The 22,317-nt window shown below is 44.8% G+C and overlaps 1 protein-coding gene across 3 annotated transcripts; it reads right to left on the bottom strand.

The window, feature by feature from the left end:
* Nucleotides 1–795: 795 nt before the first annotated feature.
* On the bottom strand, nt 796–15,336 carry ZFP3 (ZFP3 zinc finger protein). Of its 3 annotated transcripts, XM_058559978.1 has the most exons (3): nt 15,208–15,262; nt 10,538–10,628; nt 796–5,417 (listed from the first exon to the last, which is right to left on the bottom strand). In XM_058559978.1, the coding sequence occupies exons 2-3, from the start codon at nt 10,587–10,589 to the stop codon at nt 3,898–3,900; spliced, it is 1,572 nt and encodes a 523-aa protein (XP_058415961.1). In that variant the 5' UTR covers nt 10,590–10,628; nt 15,208–15,262; the 3' UTR covers nt 796–3,897. The 3 variants fall into 3 exon arrangements, with proteins under 3 accessions (XP_058415961.1, XP_058415959.1, XP_058415962.1); XM_058559976.1 differs by lacking the exon at nt 10,538–10,628 and having other exon boundaries at nt 15,208–15,336; XM_058559979.1 differs by lacking the exon at nt 15,208–15,262 and having other exon boundaries at nt 10,481–10,623.
* Between the last annotated feature and the right edge of the window lie 6,981 nt (nt 15,337–22,317).

Raw genomic sequence — 22,317 nt, 5'->3', positions numbered from 1 at the left:
ACCTGGACTATCCAGATGATCCAGAATATCTTACATTAAGTTAATCATGAAAAACATGTAAATATATCTCTAATATATTAATATTTCTAGACACAGATATAAATATACATATATATTAACCAAATAGGTAACACTTGTTCTGTTATGAAAGCTAAAGGATCTCAGCAAGCAAAGCAGAAGATGAAGGACAGAGTGAAGAGCATAGGCAAAACCAGAAGCTAACAGAGCACAGCATGTTGGGGTACTTAGGTAAGGGTGAAACTTACAGGATGGGGAGGAAACTGGCATACAAGGTCATATTAAGACCATAATGAAACAATGTACTTTGGAATAATAAACATTAGAAAGGCATCAAGTCAGTAAAATTGTAAAGAAATACTTTATTTACCTAAAGTGTTAGTATACCAGTAAAAATGTTTAATTGGGAAGAATGAAAATGTACATGGACATAGCTGCGAAAATTCTGAAGGGTATTTCTGGGTATTTAGGTAGGTCTTTGAGATTGAGGCCTCATTTTTCTAGTGGTCTAAAATTAAGAAAATTCGTCTTTTCTCTTCCTTGATAGAATTCTACTTGCACAAAATTGTCACTAACAGTCATAATTAGGGTCAGATTTTGACTCCCAAGTAAATTAAGAGGGAAGGAGGCAAACAGAAGAGAGAAATCTTCATGAGATAACTGGGTGAGAGGTGTATGAGGGAATCAAGTTACAGAATGTGTGTATAGTGTATGTAACAAGGTGGAGATAATTTCATTCATCAGACTTCCTCTTGGGAAAGCACTACTGTGTGTGTGTGTGTGTGTGTGTGTAGATATATATATATGAAGATTCTTCTTGGAATGAGATGTGAGACCTCTACCCTTTAAGAATATGCTCAGGTACAATAAAAGTTGGTCATTAAATTGCCTTCTAATGATCTAATGTGTTGTCTTGTTAACTGAAGGGCTTTTTCTTTTGCTGAGTACTGGGTTTAAAAAAGTAATTGAGGGGCTGCCCTGGTGGCATAGTGGATAATTTCACGCCCTCCACTTCCGCAGCCTGGGGTTTGCAAGTTCGGACCCTGGTGCAGACTGATGCATTGCTCATCAAGCCACGCTGTGGCGGCATCCCACATACAAAATAGAGGAAGATGGGCACAGATGTTAGCTCAGGGCCAATCTTCCTCAGCAAAAAAGAGGAAGATTGGCAACAGATGTTAGCTCCGGGCCTTGTTAGCTCCGAGCCAATCCTCCTCACCAAAAAAAAAGATAATTGAGCTAGGAAGAAGATTGGATATCTGGCAAGAAAAAAGTTGCTGAGGTGACTGAACCCTGAGAGGGGGAAGACAAAGAGAAAAACCTACAGTGGCAGGTTGGCCAAGGGATTTCTGAGAACAAAATGACTAATAGGATGTACAATGTGAACCCCCTTCTCCACCTCTCACACAGCATCTTCAGTCAAGTCCGTATTACTCATGCATGTGTTTGTGTGAGTGGATTCTTTTCGGGGGAGCTTGAAGAGGTCCTGAGTTCTGTATCAGTGGCTGGCAAGGGGTGAATGTGGAAATAAAATATGCCAACACAGGAATCAGAAGTTAAAGGGATAGGTGACATCCAGGTTTCATGTGAGAAAGGTAGTCTGGATATAATTCAATTTGAACTTCAGCAACAAATAAAGGAATGAGAGCACGCTGCACTTTAATCACCCTAAGGAAAGAAGTCAACAGAACTTCTGCTAAGAGTCTGACTGTAGAGGCAGAAGTACCAGATGTGGAAGGATGTGGTAACTGTGTGACCTGTTTGTACAGCCCTTTTCTCAAGCCAAGGGTCTGAACCCGGGGAAACATACTGAGGTATAGAATAAAGCCACTTTGTGGGTTTTGGCTGTGACCAGTTATGTTTCCAAGGACATGATTTAAATCTGTTATATTCAAATCCATGTAGTAATTAATCATAAAAAATGTGCAAAAGGTTTCAAATAAGTCAGTAATGAATCCACCTATCTGTAGCACAGCACAGGGGTTAAGAGCACAGACCAGGGTTGGAGTCTTGGCTCTAGCACTTACCAGCTGTGTGATCATCATAAGGTACTTATCCCCCTGCCCCTCCGCATCTTTTAAATTGGGGTAAGAGTACCCACATCATTGATGGTTGTGCAACTCTGTAAATGAACTAAAAAGATGAACACTTAAAACAGGTGAATTTTATGGTGTGTAAATTACACTTCAACAAAACTTTTTCTTTTTTTGCTGAGGAAGATTCACCCTGAGCTAACGTCTGTTGCCAATTTTCCTTTTTTTTTTTTTTGTACGTGAGCCACCACCACAGCATTGCCACTGACAGACAAGTGGTATAGGTCCGCACCCAGGAACCAAACCCGGGCCACTGAAGCAGAGTACACTGAATTAACCACTAGGACACCAGAGCTGGCCCAAAACTTTTTTTTTTTTTTAAAGAGTACTCAAGTGATTGAGATGCTGTGAAAATAAAAAGGTAAACTGCCTGGCACTGTGCCTGGCACACAAAAAACAATCAATAAATACTAGTGATTAGTATTAGTGTAATAAAGAAGAGATTAAAGGATAGAATGCTGAAATTACAAAGTTAGATTAAAAAAAAGAATCAAGGAATTATTGGGCTGGTTGAAACTTCAGAGATCATTTAGTTCAACTCCCTTCATTTTCCAGATGAGAAAGTTAGGGCCCAGCAGGTGAAGTGCCTCATTCAAGGTCTAGCTCTAAGACCAGACCCCAGGCCTGCTCGATCCCGATTAGTGCAATTCCCACTCCCATCCACTGCCTCAGAAACATGGACATGTGAAAAACCGAGGATGTGTTCCTCAAAGAAAAAACACATAGGAGAACATAGAAAACACATGTAGAGATGTTGAAGAGAGAGAATTACAAAGCCAAGGGCAAACAGAAGAGGCATCACATCCTGGCCTATCAGCCAGGGCCCCCAGCAGACGGCTCCAGGTCACGAGAGCTTAAGTGCTTTGGCAAGACAAGGCCCCTCATGGCAGGTGAACCGGCTCATCACTGTGGCCAGGTGTCTGTGACGGTGACACTGCAGTCCTCTCTGCTACAGGATCTGTCAGCAGCAGCAGGAGCTGGTGCCAAAAGTGAATGCAGCAGAGTTCTTGGGAGCAGTCAGTCTGAGCAGCCCTAAAGTGGAGAATAGCTGCTAAAGAGCTGCTCCTGCCCCTGCTGAGTCGTCTGGCCTCACTTCTTTATCCCCTGGCCTTGCTCATCAGCCCCTCTGGATTCTAAGGGCCTTCACTTACAATCCTGTAATTGGCTGTCAGTTTCCTCCATCATGGCACCCTCTTCAGATGAATGAGGAAGCGTAGGAGATGTGAAATGACCCAAGCTTCCTGCTTCTTCATTCATGCTGCCATCTTCTAAGGGAACTTGATAGCACATTTGGAAGATTTTGAAGCTAATAAAAGCTTACTAAATTATTCCAATGCCAAGCAGTGGGCAGGAAAACAAGGTGTGTCTTCTAGGCCATGACTTTCTAACATTTCAGGGGGAAACATTCAATGAGTCAACTTTGTCATTTTCAGGAGGTGATGGAATCACGTTCCTCCATTTTTCCTGAAGAGTTAACAATTTAGACTAGATGGCTAGTACAGACCCCTAATGTTATGTGATCTACTAGGGGAGGAGGGAAGAAGGGAAGGAAAAAGGGACAGAGGAGAATTAAGGCCTGAAACAGCTTTTATGCTTTAACTCAGTACATTGAAACTTCTCAATGAATAGTTCATAAAAGTGCCTCATCCTTTTCAACTATTTAAATAAAAACCAGTGGAAGGACAGAGGTCTGTCCATTCATGTGATCTAAAAACTTGGGGTGCAGATCATGAACAAATTAAGTCTGACTTCAGCTTTTCCACAGAAATCTTTCCTATTTTGCCGATCATTCCATACAGTGAACACTTTGATGTCGAAGGAGGTGAGAGCTCCGACTAAAGGTCTTCTGACATTCTTGGCACTCGTAAGGCTTCTCTCCAGTGTGAATTCTCTGATGTATGATAAGTTGGGAATGCTGGCTGAATGTTTTCTCACACTCATTACATTCATAAGGTTTCTCTCCAATATGAATTTTCTGGTGGAGAAGCAGCTCAGAGTTATCCCAAAAGGTTCTTGCACATTCATTGCATTGATGGGGTTTCTCTCCAGTATGAATTCTCTGGTGAACAATAAGGTGAGAAGTCCGCCTAAAAGCCTTTCCACACTCAAAGCATTCGTAGGGTTTCTCTCCAGTGTGAATTCTCTCGTGTCTAAGAAGTTCTGAGTTCCCCCTGAAGGCCTTCCCACATTCCTTACATACATAGGGCTTCTCACCAGTATGAATTCTAATATGTCTAATAATCTCTGAGTTCTGGCCAAAAGTTTTCCCACATTCATTACATTCATATGGTTTGTCCCCTGTATGAATTCTTTGATGCCGGATAAGCTCAGAACTCTGACCGAAGCCTTTCCCACATTCGTTACACAGGTAAGGTTTTTCTCCAGTATGAATTTTCTGGTGTCTAATAAGGCCTGAGCTATGCTTGAAGGCTTTGCCACACTCATTGCATTCATGATATCTTTCTTCAGTATGAATTCTCTGATGCTGAATAAGCTGTGAGCTAACCCTAAAGGTCTTCCCACATTCATTACATTCATATGGTTTCTCTCCAGTGTGGATTCTCTGATGTAGAATAAGGGCTGAATTCTGACTGAAGGCTTTACCACATTCTTCACATTTATAAGGTCTCTCTCCAGTATGAATCCTATGATGGTGGATAAGATGTGAACTCTGAATGAAAGCCTTTCCACATTCATTACAAGCAAAGGGTTTCTCTCCAGCATGAATTCTCAGGTGCCTTCGAAGGCTTGAGTTAGTTCCAAACGTCTTTCCACATTCTTTGCATTCAAAGGGTTTCTCTCCACTATGAACTCTCATATGCTGGATAAGATGTGAGTTCTGATTAAAGGCTTTCCCACATTCTTTACATGTATGAGGCTTTTCTCCCACAGAACTTCTCTGTGTTCTGTTCAGTTCTAAATTCTCTGTGAAGTTTTGGCTGGAGGCAGCAAATGTACTCACGGCCTCTGCTGCAGGACCTCCATGATAAGCAATCAGGTTTGGGCTGGGACTGCAGGCTCCCTCACTCTCATTATTCTCCTGCTCTTTCTCACTTGAGGGCGACTTCTTAAAGATAATCAACCCTGATGCAAAGTCTCTCTCCTGAGGAGACATCTGCTCCATAATCTCTTCTGTGCACTCCCTTGAATGCCCCTCCAGCATGTCTTCTTCACATGCTGCTCCGAACTCGTGACCCTGGTAAACCACCTTTGGAAGTTTTTCTAAAATTGCCCCCTGTGTCTCAGATTCTTCAGAAATTTCTTCTTTGGGAATTACCTCCTTGTTCTCAGTCCCCATCTCACAATCTGAAATGAGAGAGGGTAAGTATGTGAAGCGGCTATGTCATATCTACATGACGCTAATACTAGAGGAGTATGGAGCTCTGACATGGTGCTGACAGCACTCAAAAACAGTCCTAGTATCTGGTAAAATGACAGGTGCTGTTAAAGAGAAAAAAAGAGATTTAGGATTATGGTGGACATGCTAAACAAACAGCAGACACTGACTGAAAAGAGTGAGAGAAATTATCAGAGGAAGAGATTTAAGGAGAGAAATAGGAAATAGAGGTTAAGGAGATGCTGATAAAGGTTCCATAATATTAACAGTGAGTTGGAGTGGAACCTGAGTTTGGTAAGGAAAATACTGAGGGAAAATGGTGGCCATATTAATAGATGGGTATATGGAACAGGTTGGGAGAAGGGGCAAAAATGACCAATTAACAGAAATAACTTTGGGGTTTACAGAGGCAGTAACCACAAAATGAGTAGCAAGAGGAACTATCCTTAGTTCAATCCTGTGGTACTCACCAGCTCTACAGAACAGGGGACTGTATATGTAGGGATCACCAAGCAAAGGGTTAACATGACTTAGCTATAACTAGAACAGAAGTAACTACTCCTGGCTTCCTTACATTCCGATGAAGTAAAGTTCTAGCTTAATTTTCTCCAGATGGTTAGTAAATTGTATCAATACCACCTATACCATGGTCTAAATGTCCATATATATTTGGGTCAATTTCTGGACTCCATTCAGTTCTTTTTTTTATGTGAGGAAGATCAGCCCTGAGCTAACATCCATGCCCATCTTCCTCTACTTTATATGGGATGCCGCCACAGCACGGCTTGACAAGTGGTGCGGCGGTGTGCACCTGGGATCTGAACCTGCAAACCCTGGGCCACCAAAGCAGAGTGCAAGCACTTAACCGCTTGCGCCACAGGTCCAGCCCCCATTCAGTTCTATTGATCTATCTATTCCTTCTCCAATACCAAACTGTTCAATCTACTGTAGCTTTATTAAAATCTTTAATGTCAGAGAAAGTTCTCTCTCAATCTTCTTTTTCAAATATTTCTTGTCTACTCTCATATTTTTCCAAATAAATTTTAGTACAATTTTGTAAAATTCCCAAACTTATCCTGATATTTTTAGATCCATCATGTCTCTGTCTTGTCTTGTCTTTTTTTTTTTTTTTTGTGAGGAGGTCAGCCTTGAGCTAAGATCCATGCCAATCCTCCTCTTTTTTTTTTTTTTGCTGAAGAAGACCAGCCCTGAGCTAACATCTATTGCCAATCCTCCTCCTTTTTTTTCCCCAAAGCCCCAGCAGACAGTTGTATGTCATAGTTGCACATCCTGCTAGTTGCTGTATGTGGGACGCAGCCTCAGCATGGCCGGACAAGCGGTGCGTCGGTGCACGCCTGGGATCCGAACCTGGGCCGCCAGTAGCGGAGCGTGTGCACTTAACCACTAAGCCACGGGGCCGGCCCCTGTATGTCTTTTCTTTTAGGGAGTTTTTCTTACATTTTCTAACTGGTTATTATTTATATATATATATATATAGCAATGCTGATGATTTTTACATACTAATTTTATAATCAGCCTCTTTATAGAATTTTCTTAATACTTTTATAGATCTTAAAGCATATTATATTTTTTAAACTTCTAAAAGGCTGTGGCAAAGATTTTAACTGTCACCCCAATATCCATTCTTCCTTGCTTCATTGGCAACAGAATAATGAATTTATTTAGTGTGGCAATGAGCCTAGCTAAAGAAATACATTCCTTAGCTTTCTTTGCAGCTGGGTTTGGCCATGTGACCAAATTCTGGCCAATGAGACAGTAAGATGGAAGGAAAGCACATGAGACTTCTGGGAAGTCTCCTTAAGGGTGAAGGAATGCATTTCTTCGCCCTCTTCTTCCATGCTGTGTCCGGGGCATTACATCATAGTTTGAGCACCATCCTGGCCCATGAATACACCAGCATATCCTACGACGGGACTAGAGCTGGAAGGAACCTGGGTCCCTGATGACTCCATGGAGCTGCCACACCAGCCCTGGAATGCCTGCCTCTGGACTTCTTTTATTTAAGAGAGAAATAAGCTTTTGCCTTGCTTAAGCCATTATTTTTTTTTTTGTTTTTTGTGAGGAGATCAGCCCTGAGCTAACATCCGCCAATCCTCCTCCTTTTTTGCTGAGGAAGACGGCCCTAGGCTAACATCGGTGCCTATCTTCCTCCACTTTATATGGGACGCCGCCACAGCATGGCTTACCAAGCAGTGCGTCGGTGCGCGCCCGGGATCCGAACCAGCGAACCCCGGGCCGCCACAGCGGAGCGCGCGCACTTAACCGCTTGCGCCACCGGGCCGGCCCCTTAAGCCATTATTTTTTATTTATTTATGAAGCCAAACCTATTCCTAACTGGTACAACGGCCCTGGGGATTTAGCCATCCCCGTCACAGAAATGAGGTCCAAATGCCAGGAGAATGAGCCTGGCCTCTGTTCAGGCAGTAAGCAATCCAGAGCTAATACTGAAGTGCCTAGGGCAGTGCATTTGTGCATCACCGCAAATCTGAGGAATACAATCCTACCATCAGTAAAAGTGTTAATTGTGGAAGGTGATTCTCAAGGGGGAATGGGCAGCTAGGGGGCTTCATCTTTCAGACAATGCAGAGTCATGGAATGGTTTTTAAGCCAAGGAGTGACACAGTCCAAGGTCAGATTAGCATTTCAGGTAGATGCACATTAATGGCCATTTAATGACTTAACTAGAAAGCCATAGGCCTGGACATAGGGACATCAGTTAGATGGCTGATGCAGTCATCAAGGCAAGGGGTGATGAGATCTAACTAAGACAACAGTAGCAGTGGGAATGAAGAGGAGACAGATTGGAGAAATATTTAAGAGGTCAAATTCTGTAAGACTTGGTTTGTGACTGGATATAGGTGTAAGAGAGAGGGAGGAGTCCAAGATGCTGCCCAGCTCTCCCTTTATTTGAGAAATGGTAACTGGATGCATAGCAGTACCACCGACGTTGGGAATATAGTAGTCCCCCCTTATCCATGGGGGATACGTCCCAAGACCCTCCCAGTGGATGCCTGAAACCGTGGACAGTACCAAACCCTATATGTTTTTTCCTTTACCTACATATCTATGATAAAGTTTAATTTATAAATTAAGCACAGTAAGAGGTTAACAATAACTAATAATAAAATAGAACATTTATAACAATATACTGTAATAAAAGTTACTGTAGATCTTAGCAACCTCAGCATACAATTTTTTTTTCTTTCCTTATTAAATTTAGAACTTTCACCTTTTCACTTAAAGGAAGTACTTTATGGCTTCTCTTTGGCATATCTGAATTGCCAGCATCACTACTCTTGCGCTTTGGGGCCATTATTAAATAAAATAAGGGTGACTTGAACACAAGCACTGTGATGCAGCAACAGTCCACCTAATAACTGAGACAGCTACTAAGTGACTAATGGGTGGGTAACATATGCAGTGTGGATACGCTGGACAAAGGGATGATTCACGTTCTGGGTGGGACGGAGTGGGACAGCATGAGATTTCATCACACTGAGATTTCAGCACGGCGCACAATTTAAAACTTATGAATTGTTTACTTCTGGAATTTTCCACTTAATATTTTCAGACCATGTTTGACCACAGGTAACCGAAACCATGGAAAGCAAAACCGTGGATAAGGGGGGACTACTGTACTGGAGAAGCAGCTAGTTTAGGAGGTAAGATGATAGATGGAGATCTGTTTTAGACAAGATGAGTTTCAAGATATCCATATAGAGGTACCAATGAGTCAATCAAAATATATTGGTCTAAAGCTTAAAGCAGTCAGGACTAGAGATAGACGTGAGAGTACTCAGCATAGATGGTAACAAGTATAGTGTGAGAACTGTCAGAGACCAAAGACAGAAACCTAGAAAGCCAAAGCTAACACGCAAGAGCACTCCAGTTCTCTTCCATTTTCCCCTCCAGAGCTTTCCACCTTCCTCCACCCTGCCCTCTGCCCCAGAAGGCTAACCTACCCAGCATACATCAACAGGCCCTCTGGCTTCCAGTTGTGCTCCACCAATGGGGAGCCCCAGTGGGAGGCTGAAGTGGGAAGGAGAGTAAGGCCAAGGTATTTATTCTCCAGGTTCCTTCCTGTGAGGTCACCTTGGATTGGTGATGTCCCTCAGTTGAAGGTCATCACTCCTCTCAAGGAGTCTATCCTACCTAATTGTCTCATTGTCCAGATTCCAGTACCTCTCCTAGCTCTTGTCTCTTCAGGCCCAGGCTGGTGACCACTCTACTGCTGCCAGCCCCAGGTTCCTCAACACCTATATCATTTACAATTAACTTCTTTGCAAATAAACCCTCCTCAAATTATCCTAGTTTGAGTGGGCTGTTTCCTATTTGGGCTCTAATAATAAAGGGGTGGGTGGAGGAAGAGAAGCCTGCCACTAAGAGAAAGAATGGTTAGTGCAATAGGAGAAGGACCAGAATATGTGTCATAGACGTTACCAGGGCAATGGCAGAGGGAATTAAAAAGTGTCACATGCGTTGAGAGATCCAGTATGATAAGAACTGGAAAACATCCTTTGAGACAACTGGGTGGTCACAGGTGACCTGTGAGAACAGATTCAGCAGAATGGTAGAAGCAGAAGCCAAGCGGCAGTGGACTGATGAATGAATGTGCTGCTTCTTTCAAAAAATTTGGATTAAAGGAGAGGACCACGATGGACGGTAATGTGAAAGTGCAACAGGATCAAAGAAGGATTTTCTCTGATGGGAGAGATTTGAACATGCTTATATTAGAAGAGATGGTGCCAGAAGACAGACAGGGGTTAAGAGGGAAGAAAAGATGAGATTACTAAAGAAATGAAGACCCTGAAAGGCAGAAGAGACTGGGGTCAAGTGTGAGGGAAGGGGAAAATGGTGATTTGGGGGTGACCTTTGTACCGCTCTTGTTCTCTGCCCAGCCTCCAGTCATCCAAAGGATGCTGGTAGTAACCACCATCCTACCCTGGGGCCTCTCTGGTGTCTCATCAGGGCAGCCCTGGTAACGACCCCTCCCCTGACACCCAGAAGGAACCTGATCTACTGGACTCCTGAAGCCTTGGAAGCTCTTCATGCTATTCCTCAAAATGACCTGGAATCTTCTTCAACTTTTCCCCCATCGGCATCTTCTTTAATTTTCCCATGGAGTAAGGATGGGCAGCCAACAGCTGGATTTCTCTTTTCTGTTGAAATTTTTGAAAATTATAGATAATATGTACCTATATAATTGTAAAGATCCATTGTAAAGAATTTAGCTATCTTTACCTTCTTCATCCATGGTACCATTTGAGTTGGGAAGTACTGTCTTAAATATATTTCTCTCAAATCCTCAGCCAGGAACAAGTTTCACAGCTGGTATTTCAATCCCTAGCTACTTCCAACCCCTCTCTGGTCTTTCCTTTTCACCTTTCTCTCTCCTATAGTTACTTCTTTCCCATCATCAAGCTCTTTACAAAGTCAGCAGTCATAGAACTATCTCTGTACCACCCCACATGGAAAATGACTTGTCCACAGTAAAACAAGATACAAGATACAAAAGTGAGGTATGTATCCATCCCCAACTTCAAGACCTGGTTCAAAATTTAAATCCAGAAGGTCTTCCCCAACTAAATCTGACCCTCTCTGACCATTCTTTTACTCTATAGTCTGCCAGAGACACAATATTAATGTCATTCGTTAAATACTGCTTTATAGGTACCTTCTCACATACAAATCAAACCCAATCTCCATTTGGTTGATTTTCCCAGGGGCAGAGCCACACATTAGACTTCACCCTCATATGGAAACTCATAGCCTGAATTCACATTTCCAAACATAAATTTCCTATCTTTCTGTTTCTCACGTCTTCATTTTCCTACATCTGAAATTAGCTGTATCTGAAGAGAGATGAAATGGAGGTGCCACCTGAGGAGGAGGCTGACCACTCTTGGTCCTCAGTCTGGGGGATGACAGGCAGACCTCTACTAAGTCTCCATAGTTCAAAATAAGGTCTTCAACTCTGCAGACCTGCATTTGTTTTCATTCCATGCATCCTAGGAGAGCAGGCTCAGAAAGCGTCATTCACAAAATACTGATGCACAAACCAGATGCCCACCTATTAAATAACAATAAGAAATAAAACTCTGAAAAAACCATACTATCTAGATGAAAATCTGCATGGGAAGCCACGTAAAACCCTGAAAACTGTTTAATAGGCTTGCAATCATAGCAGAGAGGTTTTTTTTCTTTGTTTGTTTTGATGAATAATCTTAAATAATGGTTTTTGGCCTGACTAGGCTAGATGCATAAGAATTAACAGGGAAAATCTGTTAAAAATACTAATTTCTAGGTGTCACCTCAGACCTCCCAGAATCAGAATCTCCAGGGGTCGGCTAAGGGATCTGTATCTTTAACAAGTGCCCCAGGGGATTCTGATGCCCTGCCAGGTTTGGAAACCAGCGTGTGAGACAGTCTTAATGACCGGAGCTATCCCACTCTCAATCTGCTGCATCCATCTCTACCCAAGGTCTGGGCTACCAGGTAGACCAACACGTGTGTGAAGCAGCAGGATTACAGGTACATTGCCAGTTCTTGCTCTGACTTCTTTTTTCCCACATTCCATCTTGACTGCCCCTCCCCTCCCCTAAACTTCTGAGAGCAGACTGGGCAGATAAAATATAATTGACTAGATCCCCTTTTCTGAGTTAAAAATCCCATTTCCGTTATGTTTATCGGACTGACCTGAGTTACTGGACCTGAGTTTGCCTAAAATGCCTAAATCAGAGTTTACAGCAATCTCTTGTGATAGCAACATCACTTAATTCTTTGAACTTTATCTGCCAAAAATCATATTGTGATTTGTAGTAAAAAAAAAAAATTATTAAATAATCTATCAGCTGACAGTCTGATTAGGTCTTTTAAATATTTTGTTAAAAGCAAAGATTGGGACTTGAGTTACAAAAGGTCCAAGAATCACTGACTTCCTCAACAAACTGTCGCTTTGTGCAGCACTCCAGAGGATTTTCGACCCCAGAGTGATGCGCCAGTAAAAGTAAGGAGGGTATGGGTGAGAGGTATGTCTTTTTTTATAAAAGAGGAAAAGAGCACTGGTGAAAGAGGAGGTGAGGAAAGAGAAAGCTAGAGGCCACAGGCCCATTCTCAAGCAGATCAGTGGTAGGCAAGGATACAAACCGAAGTCAAAGATCTAGAAACTGATTTCCATTCAACATCCATGTGCCCCAGCCATTATAGAATGTGTTTGTATACCCCCTCCATGCACTTCAGTTCAGACTACAGCACTACAGCACTCTGGGCAGAGAATGGGCAAGCAAAGCCTCAGAGGCCAAGAAGTACAGGAGTAAGAAAAGGAACAGAGAGACCATTCTGACCTCAGTGTAGCATGTGCAGAGTTGGGGTAAATACAGAGAGAGAAAAGAGAAGTGAGGATGCACTGACACTGTGATATGGAGAGTAATGAAGAGCACTTACTATGTGCTGTGTGCTAAGCAATTTACAGACACTATCTTGTTAACTCTTCACAACTTCCTTATGAGACAAGTATGCTGGAGAGCATCAGTGTGAGGAGGAGCCAATCAGCATGCTTTCTTGCCTTTCTCCAGCAACGCTTCTGACAGCCCTGGAGCAGGCTGGGAATCTGGGGATATGTGTGGTGGAAGACCGAGGGAGGGACTTGAGGATGTCAGCCAGGACATAGTTGAGGTGGCTGAGTGAGATCGGGAGGCAAATGAAGTGGGGGGAGGAGGGAGGTGGGATGCTAACAGGTGGAGTTTACAGAAAGGGTGATGAATGTGGTGAGCACACAGAACCAAGGACAGGTATCTTGGAAACTGAGATGAGGTCTTATTTTGAAACGTCAAGATTATAATACACCAACAATAATATCCTTTCCAACTATTATAATCTATGATGAAACATTTTGGAGGTCAACTTACAATTGTAAAAGGGGACACAAAGCTTTTCAAATTATTTTATGGGGTATTTGAGCAAAAAAGTTTGCTGCGGCCTTGCTCTCTTTGCAGGAGATCTGACCTCACCCAAGAGCGAGCCACAACTGAGTTAACCCAGTCAAACTAATACCACCCCACTTGCAAGTGACTGTTCAAAACAGCAGGGATTGGTTCAGGAATGGACATATGCCTTCATCTGCGTCAATGATATTTTGCGGAAGTTTGCTGGAAGCTTCTAGGAATAGATTCTCGCCATCTGAGAGAATCAAAGGAAAAGACTTCTACATATTGTTGCCTGGATCTGCTGCTGCCATCTCACTACCAGCTTGTGGAGGAAGGCAAGTCGAGCTAAGAAAATCAACAGGAAATGGAGCCAGGGCCACTAGGTTAAGTCAATCCTGAAACCGCTATACTTCCTGACTTCCAATTATGAGAGCTTATACACTTGCATATTTTAAAGCCAGCTTGGGTTGGATTCTGTTACTTTCAGACAAAAGCACCTTAACTGATACAAATACCTTCCCTTAACTTCTGAATGGCCAGCGCCTACCAAATGCTTAATATCTAGTACAAGGACCACCTCCTCCCCCAAAGTCTTCACTAACCTCTGCAGGAAGAAACTTCTCCCTTCGTCCTCTGAGCCAGCATTTCCCTCACCTGTTTCTTTGTACTATAGTTATCATGTCGCTTCCATTGCTCCCCAAGGAGTACAGAATAAAAACTTCTTAACGTGGCTCATAATGCCCTCCTGGTCAGGCCCTGTCCCCCTTCCCATCTCCTGTCCCTCACCCTCCAATGATGCTGGAAGCTGCAGTCATGCTCAGGGTCCTGTAGTTCAAACACTTCCTGTTCTTTGAAGTTTCTTTGCTTTTGAGAACAGGTTATTCCCACTTCCTGGAACACTACTGCCCACCTTGTGCACTCAGCAAACATCTACAAGACTCAGCTCAAGCATAGACAGTCCCCTCCATTTTCTTCTCTGCTCCTGCCCCTAAGACAGATAGATCTCCTTGATCTTGTAGCAGTTAGGTATTGTTAAGTCTATTTTCATGTCTGCTTTCTTCTTTAGACAGTGAGCAAGGATGATGTTCTATTCATCTTGGTATTCCCAGTGCCTAGCAATTTTGGGTACCTGGTAAATACTTGGTAAATGGATTTGTGAAAATATCTTATCTACATAACGAATCTGTGACACTCTTGAGGATTAACTGGATATTTCATTCGTTTTTGCATCTAAAGAGCCTAAAAAAGTGTCTGACACATAGCTGGTGTCACTCTTTGTAAAAATAAGTTCCTTCTTCCGATCTGGATGATATTTAACTTAAAGCACTGTTTTCCTCCTCTCCTCTGTCCTCCCCCTGGTTCCCACGATCAAGAAGGCTCTATTAACTCTGCGCTGAAACCTGTCTCATTCCCACAACTAACTCTCAGGAGCCAATACGCTGTCTGCCAGCACGGGGCACAGTCCGCCACGGGGGCCTTAAGTTTTTGACACTGCCCGCCATTTCGTCCCCGCGGTTTACTTGGGGATGGAACGTCTGAGAAAAACACAGCTCCCATTGGCCCCCACGGAGGAAGGGGGTGTCCCCGCTTCTCCCGCCCCCCGCGGCTGACAGGCACGGAACTGCCTATCCAGGCCCCACACCCGCAGTGTGCAGGTGGGGAAATGGAGGCCCGGGGGACCGTAAAGTCCAAGGTCACACAGAACCCGGGTCAGGAACCGGCCTAGACGTTGGGTTTCCGCTGGGCGCGCGCGCCTGGGGAGTCGGGAGCCCAGCGCCCTCCTCCCTCCCGCTGTGACGGAACGAGGTCTCACCGCAGGCCGCTCCCGTCGCTCGCTCGCTCCGCTCGGGCTCCTGGCGCCGCTCCGCCAGCTCGCACAGAACCCGCAGCTGTTGTCTTGGTTTCACCGGCGACGGCATCGGTCACTTCCGGTACCCGGGCGGCACTCCAGCCAATCAGCGCGCGCCGCACTCCGCCGGAGGAACAGGTGGTCGGCACGCTGACGCCTCCTCACCTTTCCCAGACTTGCTTTTTGCCGGGTCTCGCCCTAATCCGAGTGCCATCTCGCCCCTGCCTGCCCAATCAGCTCCCTGGAGTGGCCCTGTGTACGGGGCGATGCCCACTGCAGCCCCAGGATCACTGACGAGCTGGGTCCTCCAGGTTTCCTAGAACGGCTCCAGGGATGCACTTCCGCCCTGTCACCGGCCACTCTGCGCGCTGCTGTCGCTCCCCAAGCTTTGATCTGGGCTTGAGAAGTTGGGAATTGGCTTCATTTTCTCGTGGGGTAGGGATTGCGCGACCTCCTTAACGCCCCCAACGTGCATCCTTTATCCCGTCACTCCCTTCTCTGAGCTCCATGAGTCTGGTAAACACATTCCCCTAGATCTCAGGAACAGGCTGGTCATCTGCTGGGGCGAAGGGAGACCTGCTGTGAGGTCTGGGAGGGCTTACTGGAGAGAGTGATGTTTGGGCTGAAACCTGAAGGTTGTGCGGGCATTTACCCAGGTTAAGAGTGGCGGGGAGAGCGGTTCAGGCAATGGGAACAGCATTCTCCACTAGCCTTCTTATCTCTTGAACAAGCTTGGCCCATTTCTCCTCAGAACCTTTGTACTTGTTACATGGTGTTTCTCTGCCCTTGCTTTGCACAACGAGCTTCGTGTTATTCAGGTCTCAGCTCAAAGGTGACTACGTTGGAGAAGCCTTCCATCCTATCTAATGTAGCCTCAAACTATACCACCCCTCCCAAATATCAGTTACAGGGAAGGACTGTGATTGACCCTGTTTGGCTCTGGATCAATCATTGTATCATTGGATCAATCATTGTATTCAGGGGAAAGGGAGGTAGGATTAGCCAAGTCTGGGTCACCGTCTCCCCTACTTGGAGGAGTGTGCTTCTGTGTTTCCTGTGGAATAGGGAAGGGAATGACTACCCTTGGAAAGGGATATTGTGTATATATTCAGTACACAACATAGCAGAAAAGAAGACTCTCTTGAGTTCATCGTTGGGATTAGGCCCCAGACTCTAGAGTCCATCACTTTAGCCACTCTCACACCAATATCCTTAACTCTTTTACCCCACTGTCTGCAACTGCCTAGGAAGTCTGTTAACCCTGGATCAGTTGAAATGTCCATTTTCCCTGCCCAGGCTGCTGATATGTTGAAAAATCATATGTTTTGGAGAAGAACCCCGAGATAAATGTATGGTCTCCACTTCCCAGAAGTCTTTCACTGCTGCCCAGAAATCATTTTCTGTTTCCCTAGTCAGCTTGCCTACCATTTTTCACTATTGCTATTTCAGCTTTCTCCATTCTGCTCAAGCCATGATCCAAGAGGAGTCAATTACCCTCACAATCATTGCCGGCTACATTCTCCCAAGGAAAGATGCCCAAACTACAAAAGTATCTTGCCTCAGAACCAAGGGTGGGAGACGTTTGGCTCTACTGACTTTTATCTAGTGCATCTGCATTAATGGGCATCTGTCTCAAGAGCCTAGATCAGTGATTGTCAACCTTGGCTGCACAATAGAATCACTTGGGGATGTTTAAAAACATTGATGTCTGGTGCCACCCACGTAGATTCTGTTGAAATTGATCTGAGATATGGTCTGGGTTGTGGTTTTTTTTTTTTTTTTTTTTTTTGGAGGGGGGGGGTTCATTTTTTTAGCTTTCCAAGTGATTCTAACATGCAGCTAACAAGGTTGACAACCAATAGTCTAGTTCAGTGATTCTCAAAGCGTAGTCTCTGAATCAGCAACGTCAGCATCACCTGGGAACTTTGTAGAAATGCAAATTCTCAGGCCCCACCCTCAGATCTCCTGAATCGGAAACCCTGTGTTAGGGCTCTGCAATTGGTGTTCAGGGGTTCAGGTATCACTGACCCAGACATTGACAGTGCTGCATTTGATCAGCCCTTGTGTGTGAGTTAGACAGGAAAAGGATAAGTTGTATCCTCCCGGCTGCTCCCTTGCCCACCACCTGCTTTATTACACTAGCCAATTTAGGAGCCATGTGGAGCAATGGGAATCTACTAAGGGAAGGAGACCAAGGCATATGGTCTACAGATACCATCTCATTTCCGGTGTATATGAGGCTCTGTATGACAGGGTAGGGGATGATGTTTCACAGTCTCCTAGTGGGCTCAGGAGTCCATCAAACTGAGTTTTATAGGTAAGTATGAACAATTGCTCCTCTTGGAAAAAAATGGCAAGTAGGAACCTTAGCCACCCTCTTGGATTCACCCAGGGATAGGGACATGGAAAATAAAAGACATACTGCTCTTGTCTGCCCTTGTCCCTTCTCTCCCGTCTGTGGAAGACATGGGAGGAAGGGCTACCAGCACTGGCTCCTTTCTTATACTTTAAAACCACATCATCTCTCAAATTAGTTTATAATTCTGATTAGGACCTAGTACTGGTCATAATTATATTTTCAGTTGTCTACGGACTACATTCCAATCTGTCACCGAACTATTAATGATAGCACTCAATGTCCTCTCAGACTTCATTTGCATGTAAGTGTAAGCCATTGTTAGGCTTCTGAAAGAAATGATCAAAAGCAATCCCTTTGCAAACCTTCAGGCCTTTCAAAACCCTTCTCCGAAGGTGTACACCCTGGGCCAGGGTATGATTTAGCACAAGGACCCTGGCTTGGCTAGCTCTCTCTTCCTGTGAACTGCTCTCCTCTTCCTACCTCCCCACATCCACTTCTTCTATCACTGTCACCTGCCTCCTTGATCTTTCCTTTCCTTCTTTCAGCTAGGCCCACCTCACAGAACATCCTACACACTGGAAGTCTCACTCAGTATGACGCAAATGCATCTTGCCTTACATGACTTAACCATTTCCTATGAACATACCCTTTCTCCCATATAGACAGAGTTCCTTAAGATCCAGGACTGCATTACATGTCCACGAGAGGCACTGGCCATGCCTGGCCCATGTTCAGTAGAGACCAGCTGACCTGAAATACTCATATCTCACTTCCACACACTAAAGCAACTGGCTAAAGCTGAGTCAAGGCTCAGTTAAGTCTTCGGTGTTCCCCTCACACCTCCATCTATGAAGAAGCAGCAAGTAAAACAAAAAGGCAACCTCCTCCTCTAGAATTAACAGTTATACCACGGAGCCCAGAGCAACCAGTTCTGAGCCTGACCCAGCAAGGTCATGTTCCACTGAGCCGGGACAGCAGATCCTTCTTGGGCAAGTTCTCTAAGCCTGAGAGGTGCCCTCGGGGTCCTATAAGGTCCACTTTTCTCTCAAGTGAAACACAGCCCCTTTCACACAAGATAAAATGCAGCAACACCCGGAAACCTCTGCCTCCCAACAGCTGCTCCATGGTTTTGGTGCCGGCTTGAGAGGCAGAGAAGAGAAGGCTGCCCTGGTAGAGCGGTTGGTGCTGGGCTTCGAGGAAGGTGAGCTGGAAGTGGTGGGAGGGGATGCACTGGAACTCGACAGCAGCAGAACATTCAAGGGAGCAAGTGATGGGAGGACAGAGCAGAAGAAAGCTGTACCCCACAGTATGAGGCTCCTCATCAGGGCTCTGGAGTCTTCACAAAGTCAGCAAAATAATGGGCACACTTGCCACCACAGGTAAGACACCACCCAGTGTCCCTGCCCACCAAGCCCCAAATCTGCTCTAGAGACCCTCATTGCAATGCTCCAGGCAACTGCTACTAATTCGTCTGAATCCACATATAAGTAGAAGTTATTTGCCATCCCAGGGCCAAGGCAGTCCTACATGAATATTTTTTAGGCTCTTTTTTGAGAAAATAACATGGAAGGAAAATCAAGTTGCAGTGCCTCCCACCATCACAGGCATGTATACATCCCCACTGTGACTAGAGAACCTTAAAACTGCCGGCACGACTCCTAATCCTGTTTTCATGGTGTCATTTTCCGGCTCAAGATGTGGCGCATCAAAAAACCTTGGGCGAACTGTTCAATCCTCCAGCAAGATCCCTTCTCTGTGACGCAGCCTTTCTCCTCAGGCTAACGTGATCCATTTGCTGTCTCTCACACTCTGATTACTTGCTCATCATACTGTGCTTTCCTTTACGCCACACCCCTGCCCATGATACTGTCTGTGTCCCCACTGCCACTGAAATCCATAACTGTGATGACACCTCAGGGTCCCTCTCAAACAAAAGGGTCGCTTTGTTTCTGAGGCTTAATTCTGCTGCTGCCGACACCCACAGATTCTCTCTCTAGACTCATCTTGGGTTGGTTGCCTTCCCCCCTCATTCAAACTCACTACCCCTGCAGTAGTGGGTCATTCAAATGATCCTCCTTGACCTCATTACTTTATTTTTTATTTATTTATTTTTTTGTGAGGAAGATCAAGCCTGAGCTAACATCCATGCTAATCCTCCTCTTTTTGCTGAGGAAGACTGGCTCTGAGCTAACCTCTATTGCCAATCCTCCTCCTTTTTTCCCCCAAAGCCCCAGTAGATAGTTGTATGTCATAGTTGCACATCCTTCTAGTTGCTGTATGTGGGATGCGGCCTTAGCATGGCCGGAGAAGCGGGCCTCGGTGCGCGCCCAGGATCTGAGCCCGGGATCCAAACCCGGGCCGCCAGTAGCGGAGCGTGCGCACTTAACCGCTAAGCCACAGAGCCGGCCCTAGACCTCGCTACTTTAATGCCATATAAGAAATCATGATGTATAGATCTTATCCAGGTGGGCAAAATAATAGGTTTTGAGGCGTAGTTTAAAAGAACAATAACAGGAAATCCACACCTTACAAATAGCTAACATAGTTTACAAAGCCCTCTCACATGTCTTAGCCACGGTTGGAGTCTCTTGAGGCTTGCGCTGTCTCTGGCAACTGTAGACGAGGCTTCCACAGATGAGGGAGGCCCAGAGGATTCAGTGACTTGTCCAAGTTTACTCAGGTCAGAAGGGGGGAGGCCAGGATTAGCACCCACATCTTCAGGCTCCTCCCCAGACTCTTCTCCCTCCAACCTGACTGCCTTCCTAAGGTCCCACTTAGCACGCAATCTGGTTCCACCCCTTAATGGACCCCGGAAGCATGTCCCGGCCTGTTTTGCCACTGTTTTGACCATTCAGCTCCAGAAAGGAAATTTCAAATCTAACAATCAGAAAATCCACATTTGCTTTACACGTGCATAAAGTATCTCCCATCTACCAGAATAAAACCCCACGCCATGATGGAGTCTGGGTTACCCATCTGGCTTCCCTGCTTCAATGCCTGGTTCAAAAAATCACATCCCCAGAGCCCCTCCTGATTCCTCTCTTCTCACTCCTGCCACTCCTCTACTGTCCTTCCTCACTCTTGGCATTTGGGTTAATTTGACCTGTTGTAGCTTGTGTTCTCTTGTAAGAATATTTTCCATCTCCCCATCCAATGATAAGAACCCAACCTGCCCGCAGGACTGCACCCGTAGCCCAGCACCGACCAGAGACGTCTGTACGTGTTGACTGAGAAACATTTACATGGAAGAGTCTTCTGTGATTAACTTGGATTCTAACAGTGGCCTTCAAGAAACGGTACCTTCACCCAGAAGTCTAAAAGCAATGGTAGGAATTTGGGACACAGGGTGATGCTGATAAAAAGGGCAAATGTAGCCAATTGGCTTTTCAGAGCCCCTCCCATCCCATGAGATCAGTAGTCATCATAGAGTTGATAACTCTTTCATAGGGTTGGATGAGGAATGTTGGCTAACACTAGAGTCCACAAGTTCTATACATCATCTGAGGGTCAGTGAACCAAAATATAACAACCAGATGGCTGGTTAATGAGATTGGTTGATCTTGATGAGTAGCGATATTGGGAAGCTTGAAATAGGGAAGATTCTCAAACGGAATTGGGATGAAGTACATGAGCGACTAGTGTAAGGGGCTGGTGTTTGCAGATGTTTCAAATACAACTTGGTTTCTGTTCCTCTTCTTCTTTCTTGTCTCACTGGACACACCTTTAAAGCTCTATCCGGTATTTCTTTACTTTTGGATAGGGCCACCCCCGGATAAGCAACAATTTTGTAAAGTTATACACTCTAGAGGGTCAAAACTAGACCCTTCCCTACTTGTGATGGAGTATGTAGTTTGACCTGTCATACTGGACCCAAGGGAGGACACGTTGATCTAGGCAGTGTCTTTGGTGTCAAGACGTTGGAAGAATCTATGGCCATTTCCAGCACTGGTAGGCAATTGTTGAAAGTCACCAGAGCCCACAAAGGGAAAAACAGCATCACTGGAGGAGATGGACAGATATCTCCAACTGGGCAAGTAGGTCATACCTCCCATCATCCTAATAAATGCTGCTTAATATGGGATGTGGGTTGTTAGGATAAGGGCAGATAGGGCCTGAACCTGGAGGAGACTGGGCATTGTGGAAAGGGATATAAATGATTCTATTAAGTCTTGTCAAAATCAGGGGACTCCCTTTTCTAGATAAGGCCTAAGTGTTAAATTGTGCAATTCAGCAGACATTTCAGCCCCCTCAGAAAACAGTCCAAAGACTATTCTGCCCGTTAGTCTCTACTCGAAGCAATAGCACACAACATTCAGAGATGACTGGGTTTGTTTCAGCCCTCAGCTTGTGTGATTAGCCATCTACCCTAAAACCGTCCAACAGATGAATTCTGTTTCACATCCTGAGATGCAGAACTTCTGCCTTGTGGGGAGAAGACCCAAAAGGTTTTGCCCAAAGCCAGGCATCTGATTCAAGGGGGAAAGTGTTCTGACCTCCCGATATGATTAGCAGAAATGACATCCAATCAAAATCCACGGCCCTATTTGAAGCATATTTAATGAGTGGATCCTTCCCTATTCTTTGATAGCAAAAGCAAACAACAAAATGGCACAATTTTAGGGCAAAAAAAAAAATTCCCAGGCTTCTCTGTAGACCAAATATTTCAGAATTTCCAGAGGTGAGACTGAAGCGTCAGGGAAGCTCATCAGGTGGTT

This window comes from Diceros bicornis, chromosome 18 (genome assembly GCF_020826845.1).
Source record: "Diceros bicornis minor isolate mBicDic1 chromosome 18, mDicBic1.mat.cur, whole genome shotgun sequence".
Taxonomy (NCBI): Eukaryota; Metazoa; Chordata; class Mammalia; order Perissodactyla; family Rhinocerotidae; genus Diceros; species Diceros bicornis.
The sequence above is the reverse complement of the archived record's forward strand: the minus strand, read 5'-3'. Positions and strand labels throughout refer to the sequence as shown.